This window comes from Cucurbita pepo, chromosome 9 (assembly GCF_057944985.1).
Source record: "Cucurbita pepo subsp. pepo isolate OVF chromosome 9, ASM5794498v1, whole genome shotgun sequence".
Classification (NCBI taxonomy): Eukaryota; Viridiplantae; Streptophyta; class Magnoliopsida; order Cucurbitales; family Cucurbitaceae; genus Cucurbita; species Cucurbita pepo.
Genome location: NC_141806.1, coordinates 3,643,473 through 3,665,216, shown reverse-complemented (window position 1 = coordinate 3,665,216; position 21,744 = coordinate 3,643,473). Strand labels below are relative to the sequence as shown.

At 39.1% G+C, this 21,744-nt stretch overlaps 5 protein-coding genes across 8 annotated transcripts; 4 read left to right on the top strand and 1 right to left on the bottom strand.

Annotated features, from left to right (window-relative positions):
• The first annotated feature begins 880 nt into the window (after positions 1 to 880).
• On the top strand, positions 881 to 2,042 carry LOC111802249 (sufE-like protein 2, chloroplastic). Of its 2 annotated transcripts, XM_087127176.1 has the most exons (3): positions 881 to 1,029; positions 1,358 to 1,980; positions 2,011 to 2,042. In XM_087127176.1, exon 2 carries the CDS (start codon positions 1,362 to 1,364, stop codon positions 1,809 to 1,811), a length of 450 nt encoding a protein of 149 aa, XP_086983302.1. In that variant the 5' UTR covers positions 881 to 1,029; positions 1,358 to 1,361; the 3' UTR covers positions 1,812 to 1,980; positions 2,011 to 2,042. The 2 variants fall into 2 exon arrangements, with proteins under 2 accessions (XP_086983302.1, XP_086983301.1); XM_087127175.1 differs by having other exon boundaries at positions 881 to 1,980.
• A 2,083-nt stretch (positions 2,043 to 4,125) lies between these two features.
• LOC111801711 (GDSL esterase/lipase At3g26430) lies at positions 4,126 to 6,036 on the top strand. The gene is made up of 6 exons (XM_023685822.2): positions 4,126 to 4,393; positions 4,474 to 4,686; positions 4,777 to 4,949; positions 5,161 to 5,431; positions 5,514 to 5,779; positions 5,871 to 6,036. Exons 1-5 carry the CDS (start codon positions 4,162 to 4,164, stop codon positions 5,771 to 5,773), a joined length of 1,149 nt encoding a protein of 382 aa, XP_023541590.2. The 5' UTR covers positions 4,126 to 4,161; the 3' UTR covers positions 5,774 to 5,779; positions 5,871 to 6,036.
• Positions 6,037 to 6,989: 953 nt separating this feature from the next.
• LOC111801714 (alpha-L-fucosidase 3-like) lies at positions 6,990 to 9,067 on the bottom strand. Its single transcript, XM_023685826.2, has 5 exons — positions 8,818 to 9,067; positions 8,508 to 8,717; positions 7,953 to 8,125; positions 7,611 to 7,881; positions 6,990 to 7,546 (listed from the first exon to the last, which is right to left on the bottom strand). Exons 1-5 carry the CDS (start codon positions 9,047 to 9,049, stop codon positions 7,287 to 7,289), a joined length of 1,146 nt encoding a protein of 381 aa, XP_023541594.2. The 5' UTR covers positions 9,050 to 9,067; the 3' UTR covers positions 6,990 to 7,286.
• A 1,819-nt stretch (positions 9,068 to 10,886) lies between these two features.
• On the top strand, positions 10,887 to 12,681 carry LOC111801713 (GDSL-like Lipase/Acylhydrolase superfamily protein). Its single transcript, XM_023685825.2, has 5 exons — positions 10,887 to 11,175; positions 11,249 to 11,458; positions 11,551 to 11,723; positions 11,971 to 12,241; positions 12,305 to 12,681. The coding sequence occupies exons 1-5, from the start codon at positions 10,944 to 10,946 to the stop codon at positions 12,562 to 12,564; spliced, it is 1,146 nt and encodes a 381-aa protein (XP_023541593.2). The 5' UTR covers positions 10,887 to 10,943; the 3' UTR covers positions 12,565 to 12,681.
• A 2,177-nt stretch (positions 12,682 to 14,858) lies between these two features.
• On the top strand, positions 14,859 to 20,786 carry LOC111801710 (uncharacterized). 3 transcript variants are annotated; one of them, XM_087126835.1, is made up of 15 exons: positions 14,860 to 15,033; positions 15,175 to 15,302; positions 15,373 to 15,484; positions 15,568 to 15,705; positions 17,235 to 17,339; positions 17,435 to 17,518; positions 18,061 to 18,176; positions 18,255 to 18,356; positions 18,430 to 18,543; positions 18,623 to 18,679; positions 19,642 to 19,708; positions 19,786 to 19,839; positions 20,170 to 20,244; positions 20,328 to 20,363; positions 20,432 to 20,786. In XM_087126835.1, exons 2-15 carry the CDS (start codon positions 15,229 to 15,231, stop codon positions 20,546 to 20,548), a joined length of 1,251 nt encoding a protein of 416 aa, XP_086982961.1. In that variant the 5' UTR covers positions 14,860 to 15,033; positions 15,175 to 15,228; the 3' UTR covers positions 20,549 to 20,786. The 3 variants fall into 3 exon arrangements, with proteins under 3 accessions (XP_086982962.1, XP_086982961.1, XP_023541589.2); XM_087126836.1 differs by having other exon boundaries at positions 14,859 to 15,262; XM_023685821.2 differs by having other exon boundaries at positions 14,860 to 15,302.
• The last annotated feature ends 958 nt before the right edge of the window (positions 20,787 to 21,744 follow it).

The following is a 21,744-nucleotide window of genomic DNA, read 5'->3' as shown; positions in this document are numbered from 1 at the left end:
TAGAAGAAATAAATGGGTTGGTTATGAAGTTACTTAATATTCCATATTCATATAACTTATAAAGTTTATGCCATATTTATTTATCATTAGTTCAAATTCAATATTGGAAAAGTATGAGATAAAAACAAAGGGAAAGTCTATTAAGGTATCCTTATTGTATCAATAATTATTTGATATGAAACTAAATATGGAATGCTGAGTTTTCAAAAGACCAGCTCATTCAAATAAAATAAATATATGAAAAAGGATCTAACTTTTTTTTCGAGGCCATTTAAAAAAAAAATAATTAAATTAAAAAATTAGTTTATAATATATATATATATTAATTTTCCATTCACTAAATTCATAATTTAATTAAAAAAAAATAAAAATACCTCTAAATTTTATCTAAAAATACTCTTAATTTTCGTGTCAATAATAAGCTTTAAGCTTTTAATAAAAGTTTAAAAAATACCCTTAAATTTTAAAAATTCAAAAATATTTTTGTTATTTAAAAAATACCAAAAAATATCTTTGAGTTTTTTAATTATTTTTTAAAAACTTCACAAATACATTTAAACTTTTTAAAAAACTTTTACGTTAACAAAATTGTTAGTACAACGTTTAAAAAATACTCAAAATCTTTATAAAATTAAAAAAAAAACATATAAATAGAATTTTTTTAAAAGGTTAAATTATTGCTTTAAAATTTTATAATTATTTTAAAAATATAATACTAACATTATTTATTTATTTTTAAATTAAAAAGGTGTCAATGAGAGTAATTTTCTTATTTAATTTTTGAAATTTTGTTTAAACAAAATATAAAATTTAGAAATATTTTTATTAATTTAACTGACCATTTATTTTTCAATTTTATAAAGACTTGTAATTCGTTTCTCCAACAAAATAATCGCCCACTGTTTTCTTCTTCCTCCATCTCCCATGGCGCCAACCAATACCATGTCGATCCTCATAACCCGCGTAAACGCAGAGACGGCTGTAGATTGACCATCTCTAATCGACAGCTCGTTCTATCGATTCTTTCCGGTAACGAAATCTTTCTTCTTCTTCTTCCTCTTGGAAATTTTTCTGTGCTGGTTTCTGTTTCAGGATTGTAGTTTCGATTTTCCTCTTTTCTCTGTAACCTAACAACCATGAGTTCGATCACATCCTTTAGAAATGCTTCTCCGTACTATAACTGCTTCTCGAAATCATCGAAACGCTATAATCGTTCAAGCATTGAGTATCAATCGAAACTCGTGATTAGGAATGTGAAATACTTCCGGTTCAAATCGCTGAAATGCATTCGATATTGTGATTCTGATTCTGATTCTGATTCAAGTTCCTCGATGATAATGCGATCTCAAAAACCTAGCGGAATGATACATGAACTCGTTGCTGATAAACTTGAACGGCTTGTGAGTGAATTCGAGGCTCTTGAAAAGCCGATTGATCGAGTGAAGAGGCTTTTGCATTACGCTACGTTTCTGGCTCCAATGGATGAATCGGCTCGGGTTTCTGAAAACAGAGTCGCAGGATGTACGGTTGAGGTATGGTTGGAAGTGAAAATGGACGATAATGGAAGGATGAGATTCAAAGCGGACAGCGATTCTGAAATTACAAAAGGATTCTGTTCTTGCTTGATATGGATGCTGAACGGGGCGGAGGCTTCGGAGGTTTTGGCAGTGAAGATTGAGGATTTGGCGGCCATGAATTTGGGGCCTCCGATCAAGGCGCAATCCAGAGTAAATACTTGGCAAAATGTGTTGATTAGTATGCAACAAAGAACCAGTGAATTAGTTTCAGAGAAAAATGGAGAATCGCCTTAGGAGTTCTTGTTCCTTCCCACTGCCATTAATGGCGAAGATTTTGGTATAGACAAGCAAGCAAGTAAATGTTGGATGAATAAATGGACTATGAAATTAGAAACTTACTGAAATCCTTGAAAGTAGATTCAAATTGTGTTCATCTTTGATGCATAGTTTTAATCTCTCAAGGGTGCAAAATCTTTAGTCTTGATGTTATAAGACATGAACCTATGGTTAACACATTTGGTTGGAGATTGGAGTATACTACATAATTGTGTGCTTCAAATTAAGCTCTTTTTCTTGGTTATAATATGATTTAGAATTTGATGTATGTAAATTATAAAGGGTGTTTATAAAATTTAGAAATACGCTTGATTATGTTTACTTACGTTATGGTCAAAATTTGGAAACGGTAATAGCTTCACGTGACAATAATGATAAAGTTTGTTTAAGAAGAGGAATGTGGTCTGCAAAATAATAAAATCATGCACTTCAATGTCGTGTATTACTTGTAGCGGCATGCCCATGTCATATCAAAACCCTTTATTTACTTTCATGGCCGTGTATTACTTTCTTATTACATTTTTCTTTGTCTATTGCTTTGGCTCATGTTTTCAATACAATTACTTTCTTCCAATTTGCTTTCAATAATTTTTCTCGCCTGTGTTTTAAAAAACTTTTTCTCTTAAAATGTGACTCGAGCTTGACCATATGTCTGAATTGTCTATGAAATACGATTTTTCCATGACTGATTTGTTTGCTGGGTTAGAATAAGTATTGCACAATCGTTATCCCGCTGCAGAAAAAAGTGTCATTGTAATAAGTGGTATTAGAGTTCGTTAGCTCATAGTCGCGTTAAAGATGGAAACGATGTTGGCGACAAAGTAGTCGGCTAAATCGCAAGTTGAGTGACTCACTAAGATTGAATGTGAAATGTTGTTCGTTAAAGAAGTCCTCGACATAGTTCGTTTCCTAGAAGAACGAGTAGTAGAATTAAACAAATTAAAATTTTGGTGGAATTAGATCTATGAGCACCTGTTTGGATGGGTTGCCAATCATAAAACTAATATCTAGGCTTGACTCCCTAGAAAAAAAAAGCAACACGACCAAGTAGCTTAGAACACGGAGGTAGCACAACAAAGAAGAACATATTGGACAGCTAGATAAAGAAAAGACCATGTTAAAGCTTTAAAAAAATGTCATTACGGCAAAGATGACCGAAATGAACACTTGAGTAAACTTGACCATGTAGGTCGTAGAAAATCAAATCCTAGGTCAACCCAAGTCAACAAACTGAAAATTTTGGAACTCAAGGTCTTTAAAGGAAATGGGAATGCCGAGAAGCTCGAAATTTCATCTTTAATGTCAAACACTACTTCAAAGCCACGAGGACCTATTCGGAAGAGCTCAAAGTTACCCTAGCCACAACGCATCTCATATATGATGCAAATGGTGACGTTAGAAGGTGACTGGCATGCAAAATGGGTAATGCACCATCAATACATAGGAAGACCTCAAGAAAGAGTTGAGTACTCGGTTCTTCTTCGAGGTGAAAACTGCGCGAATTGAAACATAACAGAGGTATCAGGGACTATGTTAAGCAGTTCTTGATCTTGATACTAGACATTAGAGATATATTTGAGAAGGACAAATGGCGAGAACAAAACTATATAAACAAAAAAGGATCAAAACTTCGAGATTGCTGTCGCAAATGGTGGCGAGACCAGCTTTCTAAGGAAGAATACATCATCCCGAAACTCTATGAACAAACTAATGGGTTAAAGGAATGAAGAACCCAATAAACCAAATGGGCTTTTTCGGTCCAAAGTGCATCAACTTCTTCGGACATGTCACCAAACGTGGGCATATCTACGTAGATGGTGATAAAATCAAGCTCATCAAAGAAGGGAGAGTCCACAGCTCGGTGACCAAGGTGCAATCTTTGTTGGACTAGCCAACTTTCTACTCATGCGAGTGAGTCTATTACTTTATAGAATCCAAAGATGCAATATTTATATTCAAGATTCGAGTTTCAATTATTTAAAATTGGAATTTTGTGTAGTCCGGGGTTGGATGTGACCTCGAAGGGACCAAATGTAACGTGCTCGACACAAATATCAATGTCAACATAAGTCCACATCATGATCATGACAAGAACTTCCTTGTAAATCAAACACAAATGAATGAATTTAATATAGAAATGGTAAAACCAAATTAAATACTTCAAATAATTAAATTTCTCGAAACAAAATTACCCATTGAAGCTTAAAAAAATCCCACAACAAGATCTTATCTCCTTCTGTTCCTAAATAAAAACAGAACATCACCACTAACATTTTCAACTCTGTCTCTCTGTCTCTCTGTCTCTCCCATGGAGTGTCATTCCTTAATGTTTGCTGTCTTGGCACTGTCACTGCTTCCCTGCTCTGTTCTGGCCCGAAAGCCCTGCAATTTCCCGGCCATTTTCAACTTCGGCGACTCCAATTCCGACACCGGCGGCCTCTCCGCCCTCTTATGGCAGGCCCCTCCGCCCAATGGCATGTCCTATTTCCACGCCCCCGCCGGCCGGTACTGCGACGGCCGCCTCATCGTTGATTTCATGGGTATTTCTTTTCAACTGTTCTAAGATCTAATCATGAAATTTGGTGAATTTTAATGGGGTTTTGTGGTTCATTTCATTTAGCCAAAAGCTTTGGATTGCCTTATCTTAGCGCTTATCTCAATGCATTGGGAGCCAATTTCAGCCACGGAGCCAATTTCGCCACTGCTGCCTCAAGCATTATGCCACAAACCATACCTCTTATGCAGCCCGGTGGTGTTAGCCCCATTTCTCTTGATGTTCAATACAATGAATTCTATGACTTTCGTCGTAGATCCCAAACCGTTCGTAATCGATGTGAGTTCGTGTTTCTCCAAATGGGTCTGTCAAAATTTTGGCAAATTTTGATATCAATGACCGTATTTTATGTTTGAACTTCGTTGTCAGTTGGTGGTGTTTTTAAGCCGTTATTGCCGAAGGAAACGAGCTTCAGTCGGGCACTATACACGTTTGATATTGGTCAGAACGATTTGACGAGCGGTTACTTCTCGAATATGACTGTCGAACAAGTTCGAGATTACATCCCTCAAGTGCTCCACCAGTTCTCCACTATTGTCAAGGTTAGTGTCATTTGTCGAATAAACTTGATTTAGTAGAATAAGATACCCGAGTAAGTTTGATAGAATTGTTAGTAGATTTAATAGCTATATCCCTCAAGTTTTTCGCTTACTTCTTTTACTTGTTTCGACATATTTCGATCTTGGATTAAATCCAACATGCTTTCTACAGACACGACGGACAATTTTTATAAACAATTTGAATGTAATGCAGTGGGTGCACAGTCAAGGGGGAAGGTTCTTTTGGATCCATAACACAGGTCCGGTGGGGTGCCTTCCATATGTATTGAGTCGAATGCCTGTTTCACCCTCCGACTATGACCAATATGGATGTGCCATTCCTTTCAATGACTTGGCTCAAACTTTCAACAGTGGCCTGAAGAAAGCTGTGGCTGAGCTTCGCGCCGCTTTGCCCGATGCAGCACTCACATACGTCGATGTTTACTCTCTCAAATACGCCCTCGTTAGCCAACACAAAAAACATGGTACTCCGAAGAGATATTATTAAATGTACCATATTCATTTGGAAACTTTATGAGTTTAAACGGAGATGAAATTGAAATGTAGGGTTCGAGTTTCCATTGAGAACGTGTTGTGGGCATGGTGGAAAGTACAACTTTAATGTGAAGCTTGGATGTGGAGGAACGAAACGGGTGAACGGGAAGGATGTTTTGATTGGAAAGGCTTGTAAGAAGCCAGAAGTGTACGTGAATTGGGATGGTATACATTATACGGAGGCAGCTAACAAATGGATCTTCAATCAGATCAAAACCGGTGCTTATTCTGATCCACCAATTCCTTTGGAGATGGCTTGTCACAGAGCCTAATCTAACGTAAGCTAGTCCGATTATTGTAATGCTTTGCTTGCACTTCTTTATTAAAGTTTGCATTTTTGGTCAAGTGCATTTTTCTTTCGAGATATAGGTCGGCTTCGTGCATCTCTATGTTTGCCGGAGGTGCTCCTAAGGTATGCCCTTCCGGTGGGTTGTTCTCTTCTCTGTCTTTTCCATTCAGTGCCCACATAACGTCAGAAAATCTGCGTTTTCGATCTCTCTTCGCAACGCAATATATCAGTCTCTTTCTCTCGGCATCTGTCTTTCAAGTGTTCATCACCCTTTTTCTCTCTGTCTTTTTGGCCTTTTATGCCGACATGAGATATAAACTAGATCAACGGGTTCATTATGACTTTCTATCTAAAAGAAGTGAATAAAATCTCTCAACTTAGTGCTTGGATACAAATCTTTAACGACCCACTTTTCGAGAGATTTGAACCTTAAACGGCCACTAACTAACATAACATTTTGAAAAGACACGATAATTTAAAATAGTTAAAACATGCCAACACTAGTTATAAAATAGTTTAAGTCAATATAAGTTCAAACAAAAGTGACCAATTTACCCTTCCGGGTTGACTTTGATCGATTTTTCAAAATTTTAACTATTTGTTTTTATATTTTTCTAAACATTTTTCTCTTTTACCTCATCTTGAAATTCCGTCTCTAAGGCCCTCAATAAAACCTCAGAAGTTCGTCTTTAAAAGATAAAATTATGTTTTAAATTTCTTGTCGGGGCTCAGGTGTTACAGCTCCCCATGCACAGGCTTTCTCAAGAAACTATCTGCAAATGAGAAAAGGAATACATAGAGAGAAAAAAACGGGGAGAGAACGGAAGACGAACGGCTCCTTTCCTCAAAGCTTGACGCCCATTACACTGTGAATCGAGTGTAACGTCAAATAGAGAACTGTCCCCAGCATAGGAATCGATGACCATCAGACCCATGTACACAGAGGATAAGTAACTCGTCCTTCATATGATCGTTGCATCGTTTATTTCATCGTCGACGAGACTTGAGTTTCGAGAAGGTTGGAAACATAAACAGATCTATGTTTGTAGGTACTTACGCAGACTTGTACTTGATATTGTCTGCAACACATATTTGACCTTATCGCTCACGATGCATATATGTCGTGTATTTTGTAGATAGTCAGTTTGGAAATCTCATGCATGTGTGAAAATGACAGGTCGATATGTAATTCATGAGAGTGTAAAAATTAACCATATAATTTCATGAAACACAACGACAAGTGATACTCGACTACTTCCACTGGGTGACATTAGGCAAAGCAAACCGAGGTTAATTGTCCGATTGGTTATTGAAAAACAAAATGAATTAGGTTAAGGTCCCACGGTGCACGTCGTATGTGTACATGCATGTCTCGCCTTATTAGGGAGTTATTTTAAAGCAACCACGAAGCTTTTGCTAAAAAGAAACTTAAATAAAGAAGCTTAAGCAACAATAACGAGATTGGATTAGATTGGATTGAGCTAGATCAGACTAGATTAGGTTCTGTGACAAGCCATCTTCAAAGGGATCGGTGGGTCAGAAAAAGCACCCGTTTTAATTTGATTGAAGATCCATCTGTTAGCTGCTTGAGTATAATGAACGCCATCCCAATTCACGTACACTCCTGGTCTTTTACACGCCTTTCCAATCAAAACATCCTTCCCATGGATCCGTTTCGTTCCTCCACATCCAAGCTTCAAATTGAAGTTATACTTTCCACCATGTCCACAACACGTTCTCAAAGGAAACTCGAACCCTACATTTCAGTTCAAACTCGTAAAACTTCATGTTAAACCTAAAAATTCAAACAAACAAATTACCATGTTTCTTATGTTGGCTAACGAGGGCGTATTTGAGAGAGTAGATATCAACGTAAGTGATGACAGCATCAGGCAAGGCAGCACGAAGCTCAACCACAGCTTCCTTCAAGCCACGGTTGAACTCTTGAGCCAAGTCATTGAAAGGAATGGCGCATCCATATTGGTCGTAGTCGGAGGGTGAAACGTGCATTCCGACCAATACATATGGAAGGCACCCCACCGGGCCGGTGTTATGGATCCAAAAGAACCTTCCCCCTTGACCATGCACCGACTGCGAAAATGGTCGGCCATTTGTGTAAAAAGCCATTAAAAATGGGTAGCAAAAAGGGGCAAATGGCTAACCTTGACAATGGTGGTGAACTGGTCCAGCACTTGAGGGATGTAGCCTCTAACTTGCGCCACGCTCATGTTAGCAAAGTAGCCACTGGTCAAATCGTTTTGACCAATATCAAACGTGTACAGCGCCCGCCTGAAACTCCTTTTTTTTGGTAATAATTGCTTAAAAATGCCACCCACTGAAATTAAATTAAATTAAATTAATAAAAATATTTTTTAATTTTTTAATTTGGTATTTTATGTAAAAATAAAAAATATATTAATAAATTTTTTTTAATGTCAAGTCACGTCTTAAATTTAGTCATCTCAATAGATTCCTTAAATGTCAAACAAAAGTAAGGACTCGAGCCTCGATTAAGAGGAGGTGTACTTTGATCGATGAGAGGTGTTGGATGAAAGTTCCACATCGGTTATAGTTTTCTCTATTATTTTTTTAATTAAGAGTTTTGTCAACCTTAAGAACGTTTAACGTATTCATGATTTTAAATTTATTAATTTTGTTCGTACATCCTCTGACGTTGACTAATTTTTGAAGAGCCATTTAGAGAAATAGAAACTCACGTCGATTACGAACGGTTTGGGATCTACGATGAAAGTCATAGAATTCATTGAACTGAACATCGAGAGAAATGGGACTAACTCCACCGAGACGAAGAGTTTTGTTTGATTGCCTAATAGTTGAGGCAGCTGTCGCGAAATTGGCACCGTGAGTGTAATTTGCTCCCAACCCGTTAAGATACGCGCTAAGATAAGGCAATCTCAAGCTCTCAGCTAAAATCAAACCAACCACACTAAAACTCAGTGTTATCACACAACAAGACGCACACTTCATTCCGATGAACACAAAGAACAGAAAAGAGAAAATAAATACCTATGAAATCAACGATGAGGCGGCCGTCGGAGTAGCGGCCGACGGGTCCATGGAAATAGGACATGCCATTGGGCGGAGGGGCCTGCCCAAAGACGGCGGAGAAGCCGCCGGTGTCAGAATTGGAGTCGCCGAAGTTGAAAATGGCCGGGAAATTGCAGGGCTTTCGGGCCAGAACAGAGCAGGGAAGCAGTGACAGTGCCAAGACAGCAAACATTAAGGAATGACACTCCATGGGAGAGACGAGAGACAGAGAGACAGAGTTGAAAATGTTAGTGGTGATGTTCTGTTTTTATTTAGGAACAGAAGGAGATAAGATCTTGTTGTGGGATTTTTTTAAGCTTCAATGGGTAATTTTGTTTCGAGAAATTTAATTATTTGAAGTATTTAATTTGGTTTTACCATTTCTATATTAAATTCATTCATTTGTGTTTGATTTACAAGGAAGTTCTTGTCCTCATGTTTGGCAATGATACCTATGACTCACGCGAGGTCACATCAAACCCACGACTCCACAAATGCCAATTCTAAATAATTTGAACTCGATTTTTTAATACGAATCTTGAATCTTTAGATTCTATAGAATAATGGACCCATTAAGACGGAAGGTTAGGTAGAAAAAATCTTAATTGTCAATTTAAGAAAAAACTCGAGGGAAAGATTTGCATATTATATTCAAGATAGAGACGGTAACGGCCCCATGCCCACTACTAGTAGATATTGTCTCTTTAAGCTTTTTCTTTCGTGCTTCTGCTTAAGACTTTAAAATGTGTCTCCTAGGAAAATGTCTTCTTTGGACTTTTCATTTCCCCTTAAGACTTTAAAACGCTTCTCCTGGGGAAAGATTTACACACGGTATTTCGTTCTTCTCCCCAACTAATGTGAGATATAACAAAGATGATTAAGGAAAAGATCATAAACCACGAAAAATGCTGGAAGCTATACCTCATCGCTCGATTGCTCAACAAGGTCTACTGGAAGAAAGAGAGAATAAAATGTTAAGAGACTTGGTGGCATCCTGAAAATTGGAAACGACATGGATATCTACACGAAGCTGACGGTCTGATGGTCGAATATCTGACTCAAGAACAAGTACAAGGGGAATTCGAAGTACTACAATGGATCATTCTCTAGCTATGTTATATGTCATGGATCAATAACCTTATTTTATTGATATCTATGATTGATTTAGAAGAGACGTCCATATGACTCGAAAACTCGGCTAATTTGGACTACCCAATCCAAACCATAGATGTTCTTCCGTTTGGATTGAGTTGAATTCTTGAAAAATCGAAAAATTCAGGTCTATTTGCGGGTTGACATTCTTTTGGTTGAGTCAACTCGACTAACTCGAAAATAAAGTTACAATCCAACCCAACTCTATCCTACTTGTAATATTATTACAAAGATTGAGAATAATTGAGTTTATAACCAAGGCCACTGATCTTGTGACTTGTAAATGTTTGATATTTGAGTTTTAAAATTTTAGATATTAATGTAACGAGTAACGTAAATAAGTAGGATTTTTAAATATTTACAAAAAAAAAACAACTCGACGACCCAATTCAATTTTATCGAAAGAAAGTTACCCATGGAAGCCCATTGTGGGGTTCCACATAGTCGAAGAGGGGAACGAGTGTCAACTATGACGCTGGGCTCTGAAGGGGTGGATTGTGAGATCCAAGTCGATTGTAAAAGAGAACCAATTATTTTTTCATAAGGGTGTCAAAACCTCTCCCTAACAAACACGTTTTAAAGCATCATGATGACAGTAATACGTAATGAGCTGAAGTAGCCAATGTCTACTAGCTGTAGGCTTGGGCTATTACAAATGATATCAGAGCCAGATACTGAGCACCATGTCAGTGAGAACGCTAGACTCGGAAGGGACAGTGGATTGGGAGATCTCACTTTAGTTAGAGAGGATACTCATGAGACTGACAACGATACGGACCGAGGCGGATAGTATCTATTAACGATGAGCTTGGACCGACCCATGGATCTTATCTTCCTCGGATCCTAAATCTAAATAGACCCACTTCACCGACTCCCTTGTCTGCATATGCGCACCATCGTTCACTCACATTTTGAACTCTCTCTCTCTCTCTCTCTCTCTCTTTCTCTCTCTCATGGAGTGCCATTCCTTAATGATTGCTGTCTTCGCACTTCTACTGGTTCCATGCTCTGTCCTAGCCCGGAAGCCCTGCAATTTCCCGGCCGTTTTCAACTTCGGCGACTCCAACTCTGACACCGGCGGCCTCTCCGCCGTCTTCGGACAGGCCCCGCCGCCCAATGGCATGTCCTATTTCCATGGTCCCGCCGGCCGCTACTGCGACGGCCGCCTCGTCATTGATTTCATAGGTAAAAGTTCTCTGAGATCTCGCCTTGAAATTTCTTCAACTTTAATGGGTTTTTCTGGTTCATTTGATTCCAGCCCAAAGCCTTGGATTACCTTATCTTAGCGCTTATCTCAATGCATTGGGAGCCAATTTCAGTCATGGAGCCAATTTTGCGACCGCTGGCTCAACTGTTAGGCCACAGAACAGGACTCTTCAGCAGAGTGGATTTAGCCCCATTTCGCTCGATGTTCAGTACAATGAATTCTATGACTTTCGTCGTAGATCTCAGACCGTTCGTAATCGATGTGAGTTCGTGTTTCTCCAAATGGGTCTCCCAAAATTTGGGCAAATTTTGATATCAAAATAACCATATTTTATGTCTGAACTTCCTTGTCAGTGGGTGGTTTTTTTAAGCCATTGTTGCCGAAGGAAACGAGCTTCGGTCGGGCACTGTACACGTTTGATATTGGTCAGAACGATTTGACAAGTGGTTACTTCGCCAATATGACGGTTGAACAAGTTCGAGATTACATCCCTCAAGTGCTCGACCAATTCTCCACTATTGTCAAGGTTAGCCGTTAATAAACTTGATTTAGTAGAATAAGTTACTAACTTATGGAATAATCTGAGTAGAATTGTTAGTAGATTTAATAGAATAAGTTACTAACTTACGTATCAACCACCCGAGAATTGGTAGTAGTTGACATTATTAGTAGACTTAATAGATTAACACCGTAGAATTGGTAATAGTTGCCAAATTGTAGACGGATAACTACTCATTAGATGTATTTTTGTAAACAATTTTACTGTAATGTAGTGGGTGCACAGTCAAGGGGGAAGGTTCTTCTGGATCCATAACACAGGCCCGGTGGGGTGCCTTCCATATGTATTGGACCGAATGCCGGTTTCTGCCTCCGACTATGACCAATATGGCTGTGCCATTCCTTTCAATGACTTGGCTCAATCTTTCAACCGCGGCCTCAAGGATGCTGTGGTTAAGCTTCGCGCCGCCTTGCCTGATGCCGCCCTCACCTATGTTGATATCTACTCCCTCAAATACGACCTCGTTAGCCAACATAAGAAACATGGTAATTCATTCATTTGAATTTTTAGGTTTAGCACGAATTTTACGAGTTTAACTTGAAATGTAGGGTTCGAGTTTCCATTGAGAACGTGTTGTGGGCATGGTGGAAAGTACAACTTCAATGTGAAGTTTGGATGTGCGGGAAAGAAACAGATGAATGGGAAGGATGTTTTGATTGGAAAAGCTTGCGAAAAGCCGGAAGTGTATGTGAATTGGGACGGTGTTCATTATACTCAGGCCGCTAACAAATGGATCTTCAATCAGATTAAAACAGGTGCTTATTCAGATCCACCTATCCCTTTGGAGATGGCTTGCCATAGAGCCTAATTTAATCCTATCTCGTTACTATGATACTGTAGTTGTTGCTTTCTGCAATCCACGATCCCATTTGAAGGGCTGGACACGAACAATCTTATCTTATCTAAGTTCGAGTTTACCCTTGCATTTCAGAATTTGGTTTCAGTTAATTTTCAATTTGATTTTATGTCTCGATGATTTAATGGTATGAACGGTCTGAACAAATTTTTTCATAAATTTAATGAAAATAATGTTTTTTTTTTTTTTTTTTTTTTTAATTATGTATCTATGATTTTTCTCTTAATTAGCCAACGTGGAACTTTAGTCACACAAACAATCATATCCTCGAGCAAAATACCACCATGTCTCCCCTCAAATCGTCATCTATCTCTTTTAACACTTCATTGGTAGGCTCTTTAGCTCCTTTCAAAGATAGGGGCACCGATCGTTTGAATTCTAAAGGCTCTTGTCGGGAAGAATTTTAACTAACACAGAATAACCTGATAGAGTATAGAATTTAAAGGGGCTCTCTAAGTTTTTGATGGGCTTGAGGCCTAAGTTCGAGAATGTTAGATACTCAATTCAACATCGAGTTACTCCACTGGACGTTGATAGAGCTTTTTCTGATGTGAGATCCAAAGAGACTCGACTTAAGCCCCAAAACTAGATTGGGTACAGGGGTCGATCTTTCTTTTCTTAATGATGAAATATTAACGTGAGAGAGCAAACAACAAAATGTCACTAAACAAAACAGAAACAGAAAGGCGTACATTAGTTAAGAGGGACTCATCACGAGTATTTATTATTATACTCAATGTAAGCATTACTAAGGTCATAATTAATATTAATCTTCTCAATTAACGGATTTACAAAGAGATAAATATTTCATGGTCAAGTCTCATACAAACTCATTATACATAATACTATGACGAGTGCCTATAATGTATAAGTTGATGATAAAAGGGACCAGTAGATAGTTAGTCAAGATGTCCTAGAACTCCAAGAACGAACTTATGGGAAAGTGAGCTCAAAGTAGCCGAACCCTGAAAATTGACGACCCAAATAGAGTTAATGGCTTCTGCATCACTAAGTCGAGCTTAGGTGAAATAAAATTAACTTAGGAGATAGCTTAGTACCTACTTACGAACAAGATTTCTAAGTACAAATAAGACACGAAACAAACGAACAAACTAATGGTAATGTACAAACAAGTTACCTATCATGCTATTTTAACCTTTTCATATAAAGGCTGGATGGAGCGGTTGAGGTAAGGTTGTGCACGAGCTCGAGAGCTTAGAGGTCAAGATAGGTCGGTGTCTCGATGAACCCAATTATTTTGTATTTTTGTATTTTGTGGTTGGTTATTTTGTAAAACTATGTGCTGTGTTGCATCATTTCCAATGGCAACAAGTAAGGTTAAATGACTTCAATTTTTCAATTTGAAACCCTTTTAGGGTGAATGGCTCGTGCACCTTTTAAGTTATCTTAGAGCATAAGGCTATAGTCTTGCACCCTTTTGTTGTGGCTATACTCGTCTCACACGAACCTAGTGGTCGAATACCTGACTCGGGAACTGATATGGAACTTTGTAGCTGGGCTTACCCATCGCACGTGAGATACTTAAGACTAATATGTAACAGCCCAATCTCACAATCTACCTTCTTGGGGATCTAGCGTCCTTGCTTGCATTCGTTCCTCTCTTTAATCAATGTGTGATCTCACAATCCACTTCTTTTCAGGCCCAGTGTCCTTGCTGGCACACTCCTCAGTGTCTACTCCCTTCGGGGTTCAATGTCCTTGTTATAACATCATTCAGTGTCTGGTTCTGATACCATTTTGGTTACTGGTCGTACACCCCCTGTATTGACACAACGTAAAATAGTAAAAGTTTATCTAAGATAAAAGCATGTAAAAGGGATTTGGAATATGTCTTTAAAAAGCATGACCGGAACATTCAATATGCGGTCGTATACAATACACCTTGAACAAGCATAACCATGACACAGTACACATACAAGATGGGTTCGGGTTAAGGCATGCGGTCATGGACAACATGTCTCCGAAAAAAGGCTTGACGTTTCACCCTTTATTGTGGGATTGTCACGGATTAGTCGACTTTCTTTCCTCTACTAAGTTCTTCCACAAAATGTCCCTTAGTGACTTAGTCTATGCCTCTATGTATGGTATTAAAAACTGAGATTGAGATCAAATTTCATTTGGTGTAATATTCAAGTTAGGGGTGTCCTCTTCTAGTGCAATGAATGCGACCCTTTGACCCCTTTTGAATGATTGACCACTTGGGGTTCCTTCTTTCTCTTGTATTAATGAATCATAGGCACTTGCCCACACGACGAATCAGCCTCATTGTGCGCATGCCCGACTTCGTTCGTGGAATAGCTCGGGGGCTCACCTAAGAACAGATGAGTATCACATTCAAAGAAACGCCTTCTGAATTTGGTTGTCCTTTTGCTCCCATTTTAAGACAAAAAAATGAAATGGGTATCTTATATAGAACGCAATGTCAATTTCTTTCCTTATTTCGCTGTCTTCTTAGCTCTTCTTTTCTCAAATTGATTGAGAAATGTGCCGCCATATCATTTCTCTGTTCGTCAATTAATGGGTTGCTTGCTTTACTCAAAGGGACCTCATGGAATCGTCAAATGGAGGAAAAGGGCTTCGTTTCATTGAGTACTTATGAAATTGTTTGACATAGCAGCTTCAGCTGTTGGTATGCGAGTTCTTGATCTCATGGGAATTCTTCATCGCAGGTTGAGTATTTCAAATGGGAAAAACGAGTTTTAATCCTTTGTGTTGTAAATAGTATTTCTTTTGTTGCAGTTCTGTGATTAAAAGACCAAATGACAGCATGAGGGTGATTTTGACAACGTTTGTGGGAGTGTTTTTGGGGTTCTTGATAGGAATATCTTTCCCATTGCTATCATTAACAAAGGTTGATATTGATGAATGTTCTTAGTGTTCATATTAGATTCTTAGTGTTCATTTACATTGGTTTTGTTTTTATGATATTGGCAGCTTGGTGTGCCCCCTGACCTTGTCCTAAAGGTTGATCAAATGTATAATACTGATATGAAATCAGGTGGATCTTCACAAACACCTGAAAATGTTGCATTTGATAGGAGTGGTAGTGGAGAGTTGAATGGTTCCTCAGAGGTATGTACTTGCAAGTTTTCATGAATCACTAGTTTATAGCTATTGATGGCGTTCTAAATATTGTGGTTTCTTAATTATATGTTTGGGGTTAGACCCATAAATGTCGTGAAAAGTAGGCTTATTATTGGTTTGATTTGTGAGATCCCAAGTCGATTGGAGAGGGGACGAAACATTTCTTATAAGGGTGTGGAAACCTCTCCCTAGTAGACGCGTTTTAAAACCGTAAGACTAACGGCAATACATAATGGGTCAAAGCGGACAATATGTACTGGCGGTGGGCTTAGGCTGTTATAAATGGTTTCAGAGCTAGACACTGAGCAGTGTGCCAATAAAGATGTTGGGTCCCCCAAGAGGGTGGATTTTTAGATCTCACATCGGTTGGAGAGGAGAATGAAACATTACTTATAAGAGTGTGGAAACCTCTCCCTAATAGACGTGTTTTAAAACTGTGAGGCTCACAGCGATACGTAACGGGCCAAATAGGACAATATCTACTCGCGGTGGGTTTGAGCTGTTATAAATGGTATTAGAGCCAGACACTGCGTGGTGGTCCTACTGGCCCCCAAGAGGGGGTGGATTGTGAGATCTCACCTTGGTTGGAGAGGGGAACGAAATATTCATGTGGAAACTTCTCCCTGAGAGACACATTTTAAAACCATAAGGCTGACGGTGATATATAACGGGCCAAAGTGGACAATATCTACTCACGGTGGGCTTGAGTTGTTAAAAATGGTATTAAAGCCAGACACTGCGTGGTGGTCTTCACTGGCCCCCAAGAGAGGTGGATTGTGAGATCTCACATTGGTTATAGATGGGAACGAAATATTCCTTACAAGGGTGTGGAAACTTCTCTCTAATAGACATATTTTAAAATCGTAAGGCTGATGGTGATACATAACGAGCCAAAGTGGACAATATCTACTCGCGGTGGGCTTGAGCTGTTATAAATGGTATTAGAGCCAGACACTGCGTGGTGGTCTTCGCGGGCCCCCAAGAGGGGTGGATTGTGAGATCTCACATTGGTTAGAGAGAGGAACGAAATATTCCTTACAAGGGTGTGGAAACCTCTCCCTAATAGACACATTTTACAACTGTAAGGCTGACGGTAATACATGACGGGCCAGAGGGGACAATATCTAGTAGCAGTGGGCTTTGGTCATTTGTAACAGGCCAAGCCCACCGCTAGCAGATATTGCATCTTTAGCGCGTTACGTACCGCCATCAGTCTCACAGTTTTAAAACGCGTTTACTAGGGAGAGGTTTCCACACCCTTATAAGGAATAAGGAATGCTTTGTTCCCTTCTCCAACCAATGTGAGATCTCACACATAACAATACTAGACAAACCTTTATATAGGCATAGCAATACTAATTCTCATACATGAATCAACAGCAATCAACCATCTTAGACTCATGTACCAATATAGCAAACGAACCAAATGAATCCGACGTTTGATTTTTGCATTACTACATGCCTATTGCTTGTATTTGATCTTCTATAATTTGAAAAACTGGTATGATATGATGCAGATTTGGGTTCCATCAAATCCTAGAGGAGCAGAACGACTTGCCCCAGGGATCGTTGCGGCCGAGTCCGACTTCTATCTACACAGATTATGGGGAGACCCCAAAGAGGTGTGTTTTGAGAATGTCTTTTAGAAACACGACATTATAGGACATCCTAAGATATCAGTAGTTAAGGTTGTACTCAATCAGCTAAGTTCTTGCAGGACTTACCTAGGAAACCAAATTACCTTGTAACTTTCACTGTTGGTTATAACCAGAGAGACAACATTGACAAAGCAGTAAAAAAGGTCCCTTTTCTTCCTCTAACACTATATTTACTATCACCCTTCTCTCCCTTCTCTTCATGCCGGTGAGAATCCTACGTTGGTTGGAGAGGAGAACGAAACACCCTTTGGAAACCTTTCCCTAGCAGACGTGTTTTAAAGCCTTGAGGGGAAGCCCGTAAGGGAAATCCCAAAGAGGACAATATCTGCTAGCGGTGGACTTGGGCCATTGCAAATGGTATCAGAGCCAAACACTGGACTGTGTGCCAGCGAGAAGGCTGTTCCCCGGAGGAGGGTAGATTTGGTGGGGTCCCATATCGATTGGAGAAAGGAACGAGTGTCAGCGAGGACGATGGGCCCGAAGGGGGGTGGATTGTGAGAATCCCACATTGGTTGGGGAGGAGAACGAAACATCCTTTGTAAGGTTGTGGAAACCTTTCCCAGCAGATGCGTTCTAAAGCCTTGAGGGGAAGCCCGTAAGGGAAAGCCTAAGGAGGACAATATCTGTTAGCAGTGGGCCTGGGCCATTACAAGGCTCTTACCAGACTAAATGTAATTCCTCACAGTTTTCAGAGAACTTCACAATTCTTCTGTTTCATTACGATGGTCGAACAACCGAATGGGACGACTTCGAATGGTCGAAACGAGCGATCCATGTGAGTGCTCGAAAGCAAAGTAAATGGTAAATCTTGTTCTATTATAGACTTGTAGAGAAGATTTGTTCATATTATAAATGAAAACTTAAGAACTTCCTTTGAAGGTGGTATGCTAAGCGGTTTTTGCACCCGGACATCGTGGCGCCTTACGACTACATCTTTGTGTGGGATGAAGATCTGGGAGTTGAGAATTTTGATGCAGAAGAGTGAGTTATTCAGAGATTAGTTTAAATGACATATTGGTTTCATTTGAATGTTTATAAGGCTCTTTCAATTCAGATATATAAAGTTGGTGAGGAAGCATGAATTGGAGATATCACAGCCTGGTTTGGAGCCTGTCAAAGGGTTAGCATGGCAAATGACAAAGAAACAGGATGGTCTTGAAGTTCATAAGTAAAACTTCTGGAATAACTATGTTCTGTTCCTTAAAAATCTGTGTTTTTTATCATATGTTTCGGTGAATTCCCTGCAGACATACGGTGGAAAAGGCGGGATGGTGCACCGGGCCGAACATGCCTCCCTGTGCTGCGTAAGATTACTCGAAAAGAAGTTGTTTTTGTTCTGGTGATAGAGTTTTAATGTAACATCTCAAGCCCACCACTAGCAGATATTGTTATCTTTGGACTTCCCCTCATGTTTTAAAATGCATTTTCCACACCCTTATAAAGAAGGTTTCGTTTACCATTTGTTGTAGCCCAAGCCTACCGCTAGCTGATATTGTCCTCTTTGGGTTTCACCTCGTGGTTTATAAAGAATGTTTTGTTTACCATTTGTAACAGCCCAAGTCCACCGGGAGTAGATATTGTCCTCTTTGGGCTTTCCTTTTCATGCTTCCCCTCATGGTTTTAAAATGCGTCTATTAGGGAGAAGTTTTCACACCTTTATAAAAAATGTTTGGTCTACCATTTGTAACAATCCAAGCCCACCACTAGCAGATATTGTTCTCTTGGGCTTTCCCTTTCGGGCTTCCCTTCTAGGTTTTTAAAATGCGTATGCTACGGAGACGTTTCCACACCCTTATAAAGAATTTTTCGTTTATCATTTGTAACAACCCAAACCCACCGTAGCATATATTGTCCTCATTGGGGTTTCTCTCAACGTTTTTAAAACGCGTATGCTAGGGAGAGGTTTCCACACCCTTATAAAAGATATTTCGTTTACTATTTGTAACAGCCCAAGCACACCGCTAGCAGATATTGTCCTCTTTGGATTTTTCATTTCAGGTTTCCCTTCAAGGTTTTAAAACGCACCTACTAGGGAAAGGTTTCCACACCCTTCTAAAATAACGTTTTGTTTACTATTTCTAACAACCCAAGCCCACCACTAGCAGATATTGTCCTCCTTGGGTTTTTCCTTTCGAGCTTGCCCTCAAGGTTGTTAAAACGCGTTTGCTAAGGAGAGGTTTCCACGTCCTTATAAAGAATACTTCGTTCTTCTCTCCAACCAACGTGAGATCTCACATTTAATATCTGTCCATGTCTCCTTGCACAGTTTTGTTGAGATCATGGCTCCGGTATTCTCACGAGCGGCTTGGCGTTGCGTCTGGTATATGATTCAAGTAAGAATTGACTCTATTCTTATTGAATTCTATTCATTGCATAAGTTCTTTCTAATTCTTGTTACATTGATTTGTAGAACGATTTAATCCATGGTTGGGGCCTTGATTTTGCTGTGCGAAAGTGTGTCGAGGTCTCACTTACCGTTTCCCTTAGATGCTACTAAGTAATATATCTACTGTAACAGCCCAAGCTCACCGCTAACAGACATTATCCATTTCGACCCATTACATATCATCGTCAGCCTCACAGTTTTAAAACGCGTCTGTTAGGGAAAAGTATCCACACCCTTATAAGGAACGTATCGTTCCCGGGTGTGAAAACCTCTCCCCCTAATAGACATGTTTTAAAACTGTGAGGCTGACGGTGATATGTAATGGGTCGAAACGGATAATGTCTGTTAGTGGTGGGCTTGGGCTGATACATCCACAGACTTTTTCTAACACAAAACCGTGTAAACCAGCCCGCACACGAGAAGATCGGAGTAGTAGACGCTCAATGGATAGTTCATCAAGGCCTTCCGTCGCTCGGGAGCCAGGTAAACTCGAATCATTGTGTTCCTTTCCTACAACAGTTGAAACACCAACCCAAGTCATGTGTTGATCATGTCTTTGGCTGCAGGGAGAAACTGAAGTTGGGAAAGCGCCATGGCAAGGGGTACTCTTTCTTTATCTCTTCCTTCTTTCATAGCTCCAAAATGATGTGAGCTTTGTATTGATTATCAGGTAAGAGAACGATGCAAGAAGGAATGGACAATGTTTCTGAGTCGGCTAGCAAATGCTGAGAAAGCTTATTTCAAGTCATTGGAGAATCATCGTTCAAATATTAGCGTTCGGGTATAGAACCTGCTTATTTATAGCTTATGCAATTGTTATGGAGTATGCGGTTGATTTATAGTTTATTCCTTTTACATATCAAAGCTATATATGAAAATTTGTCATAAACGATTATTTATAGTACAAAGCTGCTAGATAGTTTTTATAATAGATAGTTATATACAGTAAATTGAACTATATATATATATATATCAAAATGTATGTATTATCGGTATTCTCTACCTAAGTCGTCCTTTAGCCAATATTTCTACTTTGATTTTCTCTCTCCCGTTCTCTGTGTTGGAGGGTCAGTTATTGTGCGATCCTAACAATTAGGACCCAAATCCCTGCCTAGATTTTCTGTTCTCTGATACTCATAGAAAAAGGAAAGGATGTGACAACCTGATGTCCAACTTTTTTCCGTTAATGGAACATCAGAAATTGCCTAATCTCTCTTTCGCGCTCGAGAGAGAACCCGAAGATAGACTTGTTCTTATGGCTCTCGATGTGATCTTGAATGAGAAACTCCATGTTGTTTTTCTTCCTTGTTCTTTTGCGTACCGAAAGAATCAGAATATACGAGATTTTGACGCTAAAGTCGTTGGATGGGATGGGGTCAGGTGAGCCGCCTTTGCCTTTTTTATTTTTTCTTTTTCTGGTGCGTGTATGATTAGGATTTCTGAATCGTGTTCATCTCAATTGAGTGTGTGTTATTGTGTGATCTTTAACAATTATGACCCGAATTCCTACTTGAATTTTCTCTCTCATGTTATTGTGTTTATAGTGTGTTATTGGACAATCCTAACAATTAGGATCCAAATTTCTATGTGGAATTTCTCTATCCTTTGTGTTCATTATTATCCAATCCTAACAATTAGAACCCAAATTCCTACTTGAATTTTCTCTCCCATGTTATTTGTATTGGATAGAATGTGTGTTATTATGCAATCCTAACAAGACCTAAATTCCGGATTTTCTTTCTCCTATTCTCTGTATTCACAAGTGTGTGTGTTATCGTGGGATCCGAACAGTTAGGACCTAAATTCCTACGGATTTTCTCTCTCCTATTGTTTATGTTCATCGATATAAGTGTGAGTTATTGTGCGATCCTAACAATTATGGCCCAAATTCCTACGTGGATTTTTTCTCTCTTGTTCTTTGTGTTCATCTAGATCGAATGTGTGTTGTTGTGCAATTCTAACAATTAGGACCCAATTACATAC